The 12,033-nt window shown below is 50.0% G+C and overlaps 2 protein-coding genes and 1 long non-coding RNA gene across 20 annotated transcripts in view; 2 read left to right on the top strand and 1 right to left on the bottom strand.

Moving 5' to 3' along the window:
* The window catches only part of LOC149336497 (uncharacterized), a 111,669-nt gene that overhangs the window by 66,399 nt on the left and 33,237 nt on the right, over positions 1-12,033 (bottom strand). The window contains exon 2 of the long non-coding RNA XR_016284286.1: positions 3,142-3,274. This is a non-coding gene — a long non-coding RNA (uncharacterized LOC149336497). The remainder of the gene's footprint in view (positions 1-3,141; positions 3,275-12,033) is intronic.
* The window catches only part of LOC149336498 (cell adhesion molecule Dscam1-like), a 130,356-nt gene that overhangs the window by 87,521 nt on the left and 30,802 nt on the right, over positions 1-12,033 (top strand). For 16 of the 18 annotated variants that reach the window (XM_089552945.1, XM_089552951.1, XM_089552953.1 and 13 more), the window contains 2 exons: positions 8,805-8,924; positions 9,662-9,829. In XM_089552945.1, the coding sequence (XP_089409071.1) occupies positions 8,805-8,924; positions 9,662-9,829 (288 nt within the window). Of the gene's footprint in view, positions 1-5,245; positions 5,421-6,036; positions 6,316-8,804; positions 8,925-9,661; positions 9,830-12,033 lie in introns of those variants that run through there. The other 2 variants (XM_089552942.1, XM_089552944.1) reach the window with 1 other exon arrangement.
* LOC149336499 (telokin-like) lies at positions 3,628-5,080 on the top strand. The gene is made up of 2 exons (XM_089552963.1): positions 3,628-3,941; positions 4,158-5,080. The coding sequence occupies exons 1-2, from the start codon at positions 3,872-3,874 to the stop codon at positions 4,493-4,495; spliced, it is 408 nt and encodes a 135-aa protein (XP_089409089.1). The 5' UTR covers positions 3,628-3,871; the 3' UTR covers positions 4,496-5,080.

Below are 12,033 nucleotides of genomic sequence, written 5' to 3'. Positions count from 1 at the left end.
GTATCGCAAAAATCTGGCGTTCATCTGCTCGCGAAACCCGATGTTTACTCTGGTGGGTCGGGGGGTATGTGCGATCTTGTGAATGTGGCCGGTGTGGTCACGTGACTTGTTAGACCTATCCCATGCAGACCTTGAGAAATCATTTTGGAAAGAAGGGGCTCTGATGTGTGTGGGGACGGGGCAGCATAGCACTTAGTTATCTTGGAAGCTAGGGGGACAAATGCTTGGGTGTTTTTCATTTGCTCAGTGTCGCCCCTGATGCATCCCAACAAAAGTGTTTGGATGTACCGACGTGTCAGAGCCTGGAGCAAGACACAGCCGAAGTTGCTAAATCGGCGCAACGTAAATGAATTTCCGATAAAGTGCTCTCTGGGCGCAGGCAGATATGGTGCATGTCCCAATACTGTTTCCGTTATCAATTTTCCCGGCACCTTTTCTTCAGGGTGTCCGCTTCCAAATGTATTCGCATTTGAGCAGCCCGCTTAGACCTGCTTGGAAGCGTCCACACGCCGGTTTGTCCGGTTAATTCGCCGTACACTCACGGTGGGGCGCCAGTTGTCTGGAGATGGAAGGCTGAGCCTTCTGTCATCTTCTGCCCGAAACCCTCGCCTTTGGAGTTCATACGCATTTCGGGCAGTTGGCAGTGCAGTCCAGTCCCTCGGTCTCGCCGTGTATCTACGTTGTTCTAAACAGGAAAGGACATACCGACGGCAGAGTGACGCTTCAATAGCGTGCCCAACAGTTTCGCCGAGACCTGCTGCCTGCACTAGTATTATATTGCTCGGCCATGCAGAGATTCGTCACATTGTTTCAAGCGTTCCTATGTGGCTACGTTCTCGCTGAATCATCAGCAAGGCTACTCGGTGAGACCACTTCTGAATTATTTCGTTGCCGGAAAAGTTTCGCATACAGAGCATGCTCTTAGACTTCTAAGATTTTTCGCTACGAGACGCAGCAGTCATGGCTTATCTTCGTCATTGCAGAGCCGCCCAGGTTACAACCGCTCACGTTTCCGAGAAACCCTACGCTCTACAAGAAGGTCGTAGTGTCCTGCGTAGCCCTCGAAGGGGACGCGCCCGTGGAGTTTACCTGGACAAAAGACGGCGTGACCGACCATACCACCGCGAAGAGATACTCCACGAGCGCCCTCAGCTCTCATATTTCGACACTGACGATTCTACAGCTGACAGCGCAAGACAATGGCAACTACACGTGCCATGTTTCCAACGCAGCTGGGACGGACAGTTCCACCGCATCGCTTCTGGTACAGGGTCAGTTTCGTCTATTGCATGAAAAACCTATCAGCGAGGTTTGTCCGCGCATCTACGCCCACAAGCAGTGACCTACGTATTAATCTAAGCAATTATATTTGTTTTATTTTTTTCATTCATAAACGGCGTCCTCATATGCGAGAAAATGCAGGTATACGACACATGTGCTGTATGAACTTCGTGGGTATCGGAGGTGGGCAACGCGGAAAGCTGGCTTTGCCACGTGTTTTGTCTTTCGTGCACCATGTGGCGCTAGTTGTCCGCTTAACGTGTCGAGTGCGCCTTCCTCTGCTTTCGTTGGTTCTGCCTTAGCGTCGTGCACTGACAGACCACCACAATACTGCCGACGATGCGGTCCGCAGCCACGCCGTTCTCAAGCCTCTCGCTGCTAGCTACAATCCTATTTCTTCGTGCAGTCACGGCTCAAGGTAACAACCGTTCGGTTTTGTGTCACCAGGGTTCCTTTGAATAGTGCTTTACTTATTTACCTATTTTACCCTTCTCCTTCGACGACTACCTGACCTCCGAAAACCTATAGATGCCCCGAGACTCCAGCCCTTCTACTTTCCCAAGGAGAGCCCGCTCCTGGAAACCCTCGTGGTCTCTTGCATTGCCATCCGAGGAAGCCAACCGGTCGAGTTCTCGTGGTTCAAGGATGGGATTCCTCTGGCTGCCAACAAGCGCGTAGTGACCAAACTGCTCGCCGAGGCCATCTCGACGTTGACCATAACCAAGATACGAGCCGAGGACATTGGAAACTACACCTGCCGTGCTTCCAACGCCGCCGGAACAGACAGCTTCAGCGCCGAGCTCCTCGTCACAGGTTAGCAGGCATAAATGCTTCGACAGCTGTACCATCGCTATAACATTGACAGACTACTCAGATACAAAACGCGTCAAGCCGGTTCTCGAGCTCAGTGATTCTCAATACCAGAGACGGTCGTCCGATCCGTGAAGTTCCTAAGTTCCGCGTTAAAAACTACGAACTCATATGAGATGATTCGCCTTGGTTTCTTGCAGGCTGAGTCATCAGCAGGATTTATGAACTGTCTTGACGCGTATGACTCGCTTAACTCTGTAGCACTTGAGCCCAAGACGAGATATGACCCCATATACCCATATACACACAGTCCCGTCTTCAACTGTGTTCGCGGTTCCAGAACGCCACTTCCGAAGTGGTGGTTCAAAGCAGCGCCAAGAAGCGGCGCTAGTTCCCCATCGGCGCGAATCTTCGTTCAGTTTATGTTTTCACTGTCCATATTAGCTGCGGCGCTACTCCACTCCCGCACTCTGCCGAAGAACGCCGTTAGGTGAAGACAAATGCGAAAGCTGCACCGGATTTCTAGTTCGCAAGATACGAGTTTTTGCTAGTACTGTAATTGCAGGGATGGCGTGGCTTCTTTTCGCAGCAAGTATTTCCGCCGCTTACTCCATCACTATATGCCAGGGATTAGGTAAGCAGCCTACAGCACCGTGCTGACTATATTTATAGAATTTGTGTTGGGCATTTAAGACTTAAACACACATCAAGGAACGCATGCAAACTTAGCGTGATGGGCTGAACCGAGAAGTATAGTTTACTGTCCACGTAAAATACCTCTACTCTGCCCACTTTACTCCACAAAACGTCATCTGGTGCATCTTGGCAAACGATCTCCGGACAGAGTTGCATAATCTCCAGTTTGATTATACGCCTTTCAGATGCCCCTAAGATTCAGGCTTTCAACTTTCCCAAGAACCAACAGGTGGGCAAGAAGGTCGTTGTGTCCTGCGTGGCCGTGGAAGGCGACGAACCGATGTCGTTCACGTGGTTCAAGAATAGCCAGCCACTCGCATCTGCGGGTCAGAGGGTCAAAAGTGCCAAACTCACGGAGAACATGGCGTCGCTGACGATCCCCGAAGTGACGGCCGCCGACATTGGGAACTACACTTGCGTCGTGTCCAACAGAGCAGGGGAGGACAGCTTCACGGCTCCCCTGCTGGCCAACGGTGAGGGACTGGTCCTGGAAATCGGAGAGCGAGACAGCAGGGGAAGAGTGTGAAGGAGAGATGGCGATGGTAATGGAGTAAGATGTTATGATATCGCAGTAGACAGACCTGCAACTACGCACGCTCTGGTCACGGGCCCTGAAAGCACTGTCAAGAAACATCTGTACAGTGCAAGTAAGGCGCTGTAATGCGCATTACTTCGCAATGCCGCACCATTTAGACGGACCAATCAACCCTTGTTCAACAACGTGTCTTCAAGTTATAACAGCAATGATACCGTTAACAGTGCAAATAGATCACGAAATGCAGATAAAATGATTATTCCGGAAGCGTGAAGTTCTGTGAAATACTCGAATGCATGGAGTCATCGCGGTCTCGTTTTTGAATATCTAGCGCGAAAGCAATGCAGACATTAGAGTCTTGAACGTTTCAGTCGTTCGCCCATACGTGGCGCTAGTTGTCCAGCGTTGAGGAGGTCTTCCCGAATAGTGGCTCTGCTGCACAGTTCCTTCTTCTCTTTGACTGCGACGTCCAGTCTGAGGCGCTCATCCGGCAACGCTGGATTAGAAGCTTTGCGTACGACACAGGAAGCTAAGCCGGCAGGCTTCACGATGAGCCCAGCGTCAACAGTTCTGGCGGCAACTTGCTGGGCCATCGTTCTTCAGTCGGCTGCAGCCGTGGGTGAGTTTATCTTCTTTGCTTACTTTGCACTACTATTCGTTCGCCCTTAGTAGGAGGAATTCTTCGCGAGGAAAACGGTAGAACTATCCAACGTAAATTGTCACGCATCAACTCTCCGCATGCTCAAGAGGGCAGTCCTTAAACTCTGATTTGACATGGTCCGCACTTTTCCTGTTTGTTCTTCGTGTGTCCTGATTTTTTTTTTTCTCCTCACAGGAAAAGCTCCCAAGTTGCAGCCGTTTTACTTTCCCAAGGAGCCTTCGCTGAACATGAAAGTGGTCTTCCACTGCACTGTCTTGGAAGGCGAGGAGCCCTTGAAGTTCGTCTGGTACAAGGACAGTCGCCTGGTGCTGCCCAACCAAAACATCCAAGTGCGCACCTTGTCCGAGAGCCTGGCCTCTCTCACGATCCTCGAAGTGACCGCTGGAGATATCGGAAATTACACCTGCGAGGTATCCAACAGCGCGGGGAAGGATCACGTGTCAGCAGAGCTGCTCGTCACAGGTAGGAGTCTGATCTGTAGTCCGCGGTGCCAACGAGTTTTTGCGCGTTAAACAGAACTCTCTTTGTGGGGCGCACCTGCTTAAATGTCACAGGGAGTACCGTAAAAAGGGGCGTACCTTAAAGTGGCTGCGAAACACTGCTCGTTCTTTCTGAGACTGGCAGCGTCGTTTCCATGCCAGAGCCCCTGGTGGTGTATTTTTATTTTACTTGCTTTGCAGGGCTTGTATCTAACCGACAGGTGACAAAATGTTACTCTATTTATTCACACAATTTGCAGTATATTTACTGTTTGTCCAATCATCAAGCTCGCGCCAGGTGATCTCATATCCGCTGCTAAAACCCGCCACTGTGTGGGGACACCATCAGAGCCATGAATTTGTTTTTGGGAGGATATTAAAATATTAAAAAACGGAATATACGCGGTGTTACCGCCGCTAATAGCACCATTGTAACTCAATGTATGCGAACAACAGGCAAAACAGTCAACTAAGATTGTGTTTCTGGGCCCCTTTAATGTAGACAAATGCACGAAAGCGGGAGAAGTGCCTTTACAATAACAACCTCAAGCATCGTCACTGACGACAGAAGTGACACCGTGCTTCTTGGTTTTGATCTTGTAAAATAAATTCGCTATCCAACACTACTATTTGTTCCCTCGTCAATGCATGGCTGCTTCGCAACAAAGTGCGGTGACTACGTCACAATGATTTCTTCCCGAATCATCGGCCTGTTTCCAGTTTCCTTTTGCTGCTTCCGTCCTCTCTCGCCATGTGGCGCTAGGTGGCCACGAAACGGACTGAATGCGGCAACAATTCGCGACGTCACTCATGCTCAGCGCGAACGTAGTCACTGCGTGGTCGTTCCTGGAGACGGGTAGATCCTTTGCCGAAGTCGCGCTTTACGCGTCAGCGCCGGTGATGCTCCTACATGCATTTTTGCTCTGCTTGTCCCTCCTACACCCTGTCCGAGCAGCTGGTGAGTGAAATGCTTCAGTCATTGCGCTATTCCGTCGGAAATCGCGAGACACTAGTTATTGATTCCTTCCTTTTCACAACACTGTTCACAGTGATGAATACGTCACCAAAACACACACGAGGCCGATGCGTACACTTCATTAGAGCAGAAAGTTGGGCGAGTTGGTTAATATCCATGGTAGAAAGCTCATGAAGGCGACGACAGGACGAAGAACCATCATCCTTGCAGTTCTTCGTCCTGTCGTCGCCTTCACGCGCTTTTTTCCACCATGCATACGCTTCAATGATCAGTTTTCTCTATCTGCGTGTTACTGCATGGCATGGACACAATACGCTTCAGCTTACTGCGACCGAGAGGTTTTGCCTCATGTTCCTTCCAAGCGATGTATCTAATGCACGAAGAACCCTGTTTAGCGTTTCATGTTTGCAAAATTGCGTTCAACGTGAACACATGAAAGATTCTGGCCCTTTCATACTGCACTTCGTGAAAGCGAACTATAGTGCGAAAGTGCAACCTTTCGCTTTCTTGTCCTTACACAAGAGCTATAGAATACGCACACAATGATGTTTCCACAACACTCTCGTCGCGCACTCCAGGCTACCTTTTTCTTGTGCAGACGCACCCCTACTGCAAAAGTTTCAATTCAAAGACGGCATCGGCGACCAGACCACCGTCGTGTGCGCCGTGATCGGTGGCGACCGGCCGTCCACGATTGGTTGGTTCAAGGACGGACATAACCTGATGGACACCGATAACAGGAACGTCAAGATGCTCAGCGACAGCGTGTCCTCGTTGAGCCTGCGCTCAATCTCTGCCTCCGACGTCGGCAACTACACCTGCCTCGCTGAGAACGTGGTCGGAAGTGCGGAGGTGACAGCGTCGCTCTTGATACGAGGTACACTCGAAGATGGAACGTGGTACACCCACGACGTGGAGGCTTTTTTTTTGTTGTTGTTGTTGTTGCGAAAGCAACACTACGCGAATTGCCGAGCCATTTCGCGGAGCTGACGGAAGGCCATACTGCGCATGCGCGAGGAGCAGTGACGTCACACGGCGCACAGCTGGCGCGCCGCCGCCGTCGCTGCGCGGGTGTTGCCGCCGCCGCGCTCGCCAGTTGCGCATGCGCAGTAGCGGTGCATAGCTAGCGTGCCGGGGCCGCCGCAGCGCGCTCTCCATCGCCTCTCTCTCTCCTATTGCTTTCGCAATCCTCCAGGTTTAACCAGAGCTAAACCACTGCCAATTTTTAATGAAGGGGACATCATTAGGGGAAGGGATGTGGCGGTGACTTTCTGACACATCGCGAACAATCCCATCATGGCGAAAGCAGGCACCGCAAATGTCACGAAGAGAACTTGTTCTCGTGAAGTAATTCACTAAAGGACGGAATACAGGGCACTCAGTTGTGCAGCGCGTTTCCAGTATGTTTTTGCACTGCCTATCGGAGGGAAAAGGAAATAATTCGCAGGAGCCGAGAGCAAAAAACAAGCCTCTCCTTTTCGCGCCAAACGCTTATGAGTGTTTATGTCGGTTCACTTCAATGATCATGAGTTCTGTATTCGCGCCAAACGTTTATGAGTGTTTATGTCGGTTCACTTCAATGATCATGAGTTCTGTATTCGCGCCAAACGCTTATGAGTGTTTATGTCGGTTCACTGCAATGATCATGAGTTTTGTTTGCTTCCCAGTCCAAAAACACAACAGCAAATCTTCTGTCGTCACAACAATTTTCTGTAATGTTTTTTTGCCCATGAACTTGTAGTAACAACAGAAATTTTAGCACTAACAACTGAGCTCTGTGTAATTACTAGAGAAAGGTACTGTACAACTGAAGACAGCAGAAAAATACTGCAGGAACATTTACAGTATCACAGAAAAATACTGCTAAACAACAGAGAAATCTGTAGTTACGACAAAACGACAGAACATTTTGTGGTATTTCCGACACGGTTCTGTAGTTTCTTCCGACCGGGTTGGAACGTGGAATTATGTTTGGTTTGGTTTGTTGGGGTTTAACGTCCCAAAGCAACTCAGGCTACGAGGGACACCGTAGTGAAGTGCTCCGGAAATTTCGACCACCTGGGGTTCTTTAACGTGCACTGACATCGCACAGTACACGGGCCTCTAGAATTTCGCCTTCATCGAAATTCAGCCGTCGCAGCCGGGATCGAACCCACGTCTTTCGGGACAGCAGCCGAGCGCCGTAACCACTGAGCCACCGCGGCGGGGCGAACGTAGAATTAGCAAAATGTAACTGAGGACTGAGAGTTCGGTAATTGAAGCGGTGGAGTATATGAGAGGTTACTGCCACAATATGGGCTGGCTCTCACACGATATGACTCTGCCATGTAAGTCGGCAGTAAACACACAAAAGAATAGTTGCGCTTTCCTGCAGCCGTTCAGCTCACGTCAGGATCCTGAGGTACGTGCTCTAGCTATTCGTTTCCCTTTTTCCAATTGAATTTAATTTTCTTCTAAATTTTTGCACGTTGCACTGAAAACAACTTACGTGCCTGAAACTGTGCATTTGCTTCTCTTTTCAGATTCACATCACGTGAGAAACACGGAAGGAGCCCAAACTGTAGCCAGAAATGAGATTAGCTCATCTACTAGCACTCATTACCATAATGTGTGAATACACGGCCCATTAACAGACCTCCTTTTCAGCGACGACACTGCGTTTTTTTTTTTCAGCCGCAACTTGACAGGCTACACCCGTCAGCAGCAGCTTGGAGAGGTTTTATCTCAGAGGATGGAGGCAAAGCAACCACCTCCGTGGCATGCGGCAACAAAATGACTACCCGCATGCAACAAAATGACTACAGATACAATCGGAGGAATCTACACTATAGACACCTAACTACAGATCTAACTATAGAACCTAACGCTATAGACACACTATAGACCTAACGTACAGCCTTCGTCAAAAGTAACCAGGCTGCACGTTTTTCTTCTCGGTCGTATATTAAAGCTATTATGCCAGCCCTCAAGCTCTAAATCTCTGCATGGTAAGAAGAACCCCTGTTCTCTCCTTCAAATAACTTTTTGATCTTTAGGGAAGCCGTGAGGGCTCTGTTATACGAATGAGAAGCAAACCATGAAGCCTGGTTAGTTTTGACAAAGACTGTACATATAGAACCTAAAGTTGACCTGTAAACGAAACACGCGTTATTCTAGCTTCGCAGATATAATGCGACCAGAAACTTGTTCCCGGTCGTCAGAATGCAGGCAGTATTTTTTGGACGTCTGTACACAGAAAATAGATGCAGCTCTTAAGATTAAATTCATTCCCGTCCCCTCACCACGGAAAACCAAAGGGCATCAGCCGCTATGTCTGTCACGTGGGGCTTCCTGTAACGTTATTCCCATTCTCTCTCTGCCGTGCAGCTGCCCCAGTCTGGCTGTCGGAGCCCAAGGACACGGACGCTGTCCAGGGACGGGACCTGGTGCTGGCCTGCAATGCAGCGGGATTCCCCAAGCCCCGCTTCACGTGGAAGATGCAGATCGGTGAGGAAACGTCGACTATACTCTACCAAACTCTACGCAACACTGTACCGCCGTTGAAAAGCCTACATGACGGGATGACTGTTTGGTTTGTGTATGCCGCGAAACAGCCAGCACACGCGTCTTTGCTAGGAGGAACTCGGCAGCTAGTTAGAAGGCAAGCGCCGGAAATGAATGCGCTGGTAACCTCGTGCAGCGGGTTTCCAATAGGTTGAAAGGTCGCTGCTGAAGAGGGACCTGGCCTGAACGAACATGCACGATACATATCGAACTCTTCCGTGACCATACTCTATGCCTAAACTAACTAGACTGTGCGCTCTTTTGACCAGGTATATTTGTAAGGCTTTAACCACGTTCAGATGCCTACATTTAGTGGTCGTATTAGCGCAATGCGCATGGCGAAAGTTCGCAAACAAAGACACACGTTTCAGCACAAAAAAAAATCGTCGCTTAAAGTGGTGCGTTATGTCCTGATCATTACGTTTCGTTTGCGAACGCTGGCTGTCCGAGAGTAGCTGTGCAATATAAACACGTCTAATTCAGCTCTACTGCTGCTTGAAGTTACAGAAAAGAGCGTCGGGTAAACGCTGCGGGGCATGCCGTTTGAGATCGTCCAACGAGGCCACGCATGTCAAACCCCGTGTACGGTAGTTAAGACAACTGCAAAACCCTTCAAAACTGCAAAAATCGCGTTCAACGCGGCTTGACGCCGTGCCTGTCTACGACTCCCGGACTCGCAGGTTCCCGGGACTTCGTGCCGTTGCACCCGGTGGGTCGCAGGAAGATCTACGACAACGGGACGCTGGTGATCGAGAACGTCGAGTCGGACGACGAGGGCCTCTACCAGTGTGACGTCAGCAACGGCGTGGCGCCTCCCCTCTCCAAGACCATCAAGGTATCCGTGCACGGTAAGGGAGCGCCGAACGACGCCTCGCTCATTTCAGTTCACGCCATACGGTGAAGAGGACGTCCCACATGTGGGCATGCTATCTCTTCCACGAAGTCAGCTCAGAAAAGACGATACTGTTTTTCATTTTTTTTCTCTAACGAATGATTTGCAGTGACATGCTAGAGGCCGCCTTACTATAGCGAGGAGCACAGTGAAAGTCGTTTCTTTAATCCGCTTTAAGCCTGTTTCACATGCAAGCGAAAATGCTAGCGAATTCTGTCGCCGCGGCGGAAAAACCTGTTTTGAGTCGTCGCTGCGACGAGCGGCGAGGTTTCAACAAGTTGGAAATTTTCGCTGCGACGCGCCGCTCAATCGCTCAGTCGCTTGCATGCGAACCGGCCTATAGACATCTGCTTCAACATTCACTGTGGAAATTGCTGCACAGTGCCGGTCACATCACGTTCAAGCTATCTGCAGGCGCCGTCCTGCATTAGCTATTTATGTGCAAGAAGTATGAAGGCCTTAGCCTTTCATTTAAAGGCAGAAATAAGGAGCTTTGCGTTAATCTTTATCAGTCAGGTCACGTTGGCTGTCGAATGAAGACCTCTCCCATGATCTTCCATAAGCCATGTCTTGCGCCAGTTGTGCCTATTTTATTCCAGCAAATTTCCTAATCTCATCCCCCACCTGACACTCTGCTGTCCTCGGCTGCGCCTTCCTTTTCCTGGAATACATTCTGCAATCCTAACAAATCGTTGGCCATACGATCTCCTCAATAGATGTCCCGACCAAGTCCATTTGTTGCGCTTAATTTCCGGTGGAATATAATAAACTAACTCCCTAACTAGGGGTCTCCTAACGTTACGCCTATCATTTTCCTTATCATATCTCGCTGCGCTGTCAGTTGAACGTTCAGGCTTTTTCAATATCTCTCATGTATCGGCCACCATGGGTGAGCACTGGCAGGACACAACTGTCATGCACGTTTCTTATGAGCGAACTCAATACGTTCCTGTTCATGAATTAGGAGTGACAGTCAAATGCACCCTCTTCGCGACTTTTCAATTTATATTGAGCAGTGACGCCACCACTGAGCACTTCGGTGCGAACGTAAGCGCTTCGTGCAGGATCCAACAGCTGGAGCATCTTAATGACGTGTATAGAAGATAGGACACCCCGGAATATACATTTTCATTCAGGTGAAGTACAAAACATGCCCCTGTACTGTGCGATGTCGGCGCAAGTTCAAGAACCCCAAGCGGTGGAATTGACTGCTCGGTTTACAGGGGTTTAACGTCCCAAAGCGACTCAGGCTATGAGGGACGCCGTGATGAAGGGCCCCGAAAATTTCGAACCGCTGGGGTTCTTTAACGTGCACTGCACATCGCAAAGTACACGGGCCTCTAGAATTTCCCCTCCATCGAAATTCGACCGCCGCGGCCGGGGTCGAACCCGCGTCTTTCGGGTCAGCAGCCGAGCGCCATAACCATTGAGCCACCGCGGCGGTGGAATTGACTGTGGCCTCGCTCATACAGCCCATGTGCAGCTTTGAGACGTTAAAACCCACATACTACGGGAATACAGCATTTGCAAAACAAACTTATCTGCCCTTGCTCGGATCATGTAAAGGTGCGACAGTTTATGTAACCTGTGACAAACAGCCAAAGAATTCGCTCGTTTTACGCAAGATGGCGCTGCTAAGAATATTCAGCTTACGGAAGTGCGCCATCTTGAAGGATGATCTCTGATTTGCGTGTTGAACAGGGGAGACCGCCCATCCTCACGCACAGTGAGAACAGCACAATTGTTCTCACACTTCTGGTGGCTCCACGACACTATTCGAATCTTGGGACGTATATCTAAAACAAGACGGCCTGTCCTAAGCACATGGGAAGCAGATCAGCATCATGCCGCAGGGGGCCGAATCGACCACGCCATCAGAAGCCAAGTTCGCAAGTGGCCCGCTTGCATACGCCCCTTAGCGGCCCATAAATCCTTCACGACGCCACTCTCGCGCCCCCCTTTCCCACGCTTCTCCTCTGCTGTTTGTGTTGTCGTGTGTCTTTTCAATGTCGCCGGTCTCCAAGTGGAATCCGTCATGAGAGGTCTTTCTGCCCGAGAGAGTGACCTCGCCGCAGTTGCAATTTGAAGCCGCCTTGCCATTGCAGTCAGCGGTATATGAGTAAAGAGAACTTCGCAAGGCACTAATTGCTTCCCCTCAAC

The sequence above is a fragment of the Amblyomma mixtum genome, chromosome 7 (genome assembly GCF_055824585.1).
Source record: "Amblyomma mixtum isolate Tamu chromosome 7, ASM5582458v1, whole genome shotgun sequence".
Lineage (NCBI taxonomy): Eukaryota > Metazoa > Arthropoda > Arachnida > Ixodida > Ixodidae > Amblyomma > Amblyomma mixtum.
The sequence above is the reverse complement of the archived record's forward strand: the minus strand, read 5'-3'. Positions and strand labels throughout refer to the sequence as shown.